At 48.8% G+C, this 2,500-nt stretch overlaps 1 protein-coding gene across 1 annotated transcript in view; it reads left to right on the forward strand.

The window, feature by feature from the left end:
• cntn3b (contactin 3b) overlaps positions 1 to 2,500 on the forward strand; it is a 107,479-nt gene that overhangs the window by 95,174 nt on the left and 9,805 nt on the right. Inside the window, exon 18 of the mRNA XM_063215280.1 lies at positions 1,505 to 1,739. Within this exon, the coding sequence (XP_063071350.1) occupies positions 1,505 to 1,739 (235 nt within the window). The remainder of the gene's footprint in view (positions 1 to 1,504; positions 1,740 to 2,500) is intronic.

Below are 2,500 nucleotides of genomic sequence, written 5' to 3' on the forward strand. Positions count from 1 at the left end.
CCCTGCCTCCTCCTCCTCCTCCTCCTCCTCCTCTGACACCTCTGCCTCTGCCTCTGCCTCTGTTTATTTGTTGTGCTTGTTGTTGTTTCGGAAATGAATGTCTCTGGTGCGGGGTTTTGAAGGCAATAAAGAGGCTCTCACTCCCGAATGGTTATTAGGCGGCGTGCTTATTTATTGCCGCCGAATGTGTTTTAAATTGCGTCGGGAAGGGGAAGGATAGAAGTCTCGTGTCTTCACAGTAGTTTTTTCTCTCCCTGGAAACGGCACCCTTTGCCTGTCTGTCTGTCTAAGTTAGCCTTTGAATGTATCTTTTTATTGGCAGGCCGAGGTCCCTTCCTTGTTTTTTCTTCCCTCTCCACACAGTCCCAAAGTGGTCCAGATTTTGTTCTCGTTTCCCCTCTTTTCCTTCTTTCTTTGTTTCTCGCACTAAACAACGTCCCGTGTCAACAGTAACATCTGCCACACCTACATGTAGTACTACCGTAGTAGCAGTAGTAGTAGTGGGGGGATGGTATTAATTTAATATCAATATAAAATGGGCTTAAGAGAAGAAAAGAGAGCGGTGCTCTGTGAACAACTCCAGTCCTCTCTTCTCCCTTTTTTCGTCCCTGGTGGGAAAGGCCTTTCTGCATAATGTTTCCACGTTGTCGCGCACGAGCTTCGCCAGTCGGCCCTATTTCCAATAGTCCCCAGGGGGAGAGGACTCTCTGTACGCCGTGTGCGTCTGTTGGGGCTTTGATGACGGCTGCTGCTTAATCTCTGTGGAGTGTGCCTTCTTTCTACTACTCCTCCTCCTTCTTCTTCTTCTTCTTCTTCTTCTGCTATCCATCCATCCGTTTAGCTAACATCATATTGCTCTTCCTCGCTGTTGTTTTCTCTCTGTGTGTATCTTTCTTGTTCTTGTTCTTTGTCTTTCTCTTGTTTTCACTTTCTGTGTAATCTTGGTCTGCCTGTCCGTGCTTTTGCTCTCTCTCGCGCGTCCTTTATTCTCAGACCCTCTGTCTTTTTTTCTCTCCATGTACCTCTCCATGCGTTATCTCTGTCTCTGCCGTTGTCCCTCTGTCGTGCTCGCTCTTGCTCTCTTTGTGTGTCTCTCTCTGTGTCTCTCTCACCCTCTCCCTCTTTCCACATATATACATTCATCGTCAAACCTCTCTCTGTTTTTCAATACAATATGTTTGAGCTCAATATATGCAAGGCAGCCTGTGCCACAGTTTACATGTTTAAATATCACCATAGTATCACCACCTCTCTCTCTCTCTCTCTCTCTCTCTCTCTCTCTCTCTCTCTCTCTCTCTCTCTCTCTCTCTCTCTCTCTCTCTCTCTCTCTCTCTCTCTCATTCTCTCTCTCTCCCTCTCTCTCTCCCTCTGCCCTTGATGTGAGGCACAGTGCATGTATAGTATGTGCAGTATGTGTTAGACCAGTAGATAACAAGGCAACCATGTCGGTGCCACAGCCTCTATGTGTTTTAATATCACTATAGTGTTGTGCTTCCCCTCTCAGCCCGTTCCTGAGGAGCTGCAGAATGGCGAGGGCTTTGGCTACATCATCGCCCTGAGGCCCAGCGGCTCCGTCACCTGGACGCGCGCCATCGTCTCCACGCCCGGCGTGGCCAAGTACGTGCTCCGCAACGATACCGTGCCACCGTTCGCGCCCTTCGACGTCAAGGTGGGCGCCTTCAACAAGCGCGGCGAGGGGCCCTTCAGCACCGTTGCCACCGTCTTCTCAGCCGAGGATGGTAAGGAAGGAGAAGAAGGAAGTACAGAAGGAGGAGGGAATGGAGGGGAGGAGGGAGAAAAGAAAGCAAGGAAAAGAGGGAAGGAGGGAGGGAGTGGTGAGGAAGTAGGGAAGAAAGTAGTGAAGGAGGGGAGGAGGGATAACGTTCTTCTCAGCCGAGGACGACAATGCTATTACATCGCAGTACATTACATTGCATTTGGCAGACGCTTTATAACCATAGCGACTCTCAAAAGAGGACATAATCACATCCAACATCACTAGCAGATACAAAGTGCACAGGCAATATACAGAACAATAAGTGCAGATGCAAAGAAGGGTTAGTTAGAAGGGTTAGGGTTACGCCAGGGACACATGCAGGCGAAACGAGCGAGGCCAAGAGAGGCGAAATTCAGTATCAGCTCAACGGTCACCAGGTCATAGCAGCGAATCAAATGGAATGAAACATTGATGTTGTTGATTTGATTGGCTGCCACAGGCGAAATTTGCATCATTATTAAACGTGGTCGAATAGTTTCACCTTGCATCGCTCCTGTTCGCTTCCCCTCGCCTCCCTCATAGGAATAAATGGCGAAGTACTTCGCTTTGCTCGGCCAAATTCGTGTGTATGTGTCCCTGGCGTAAGGAAAAAAGGAATCTGGGAAGAAGGGAGGGCATGGAGGAGGGGAGGAGGGGAGGAGGGAGAATGGGAAGCACCATTGCCACTGTCCTCTCTTCTCAGCAGAGGATGGTAAAGAAATTAATGATTGAATGAATTGATTA

This window comes from Engraulis encrasicolus, chromosome 14 (genome assembly GCF_034702125.1).
Source record: "Engraulis encrasicolus isolate BLACKSEA-1 chromosome 14, IST_EnEncr_1.0, whole genome shotgun sequence".
In the NCBI taxonomy this organism is placed as follows: Eukaryota; Metazoa; Chordata; class Actinopteri; order Clupeiformes; family Engraulidae; genus Engraulis; species Engraulis encrasicolus.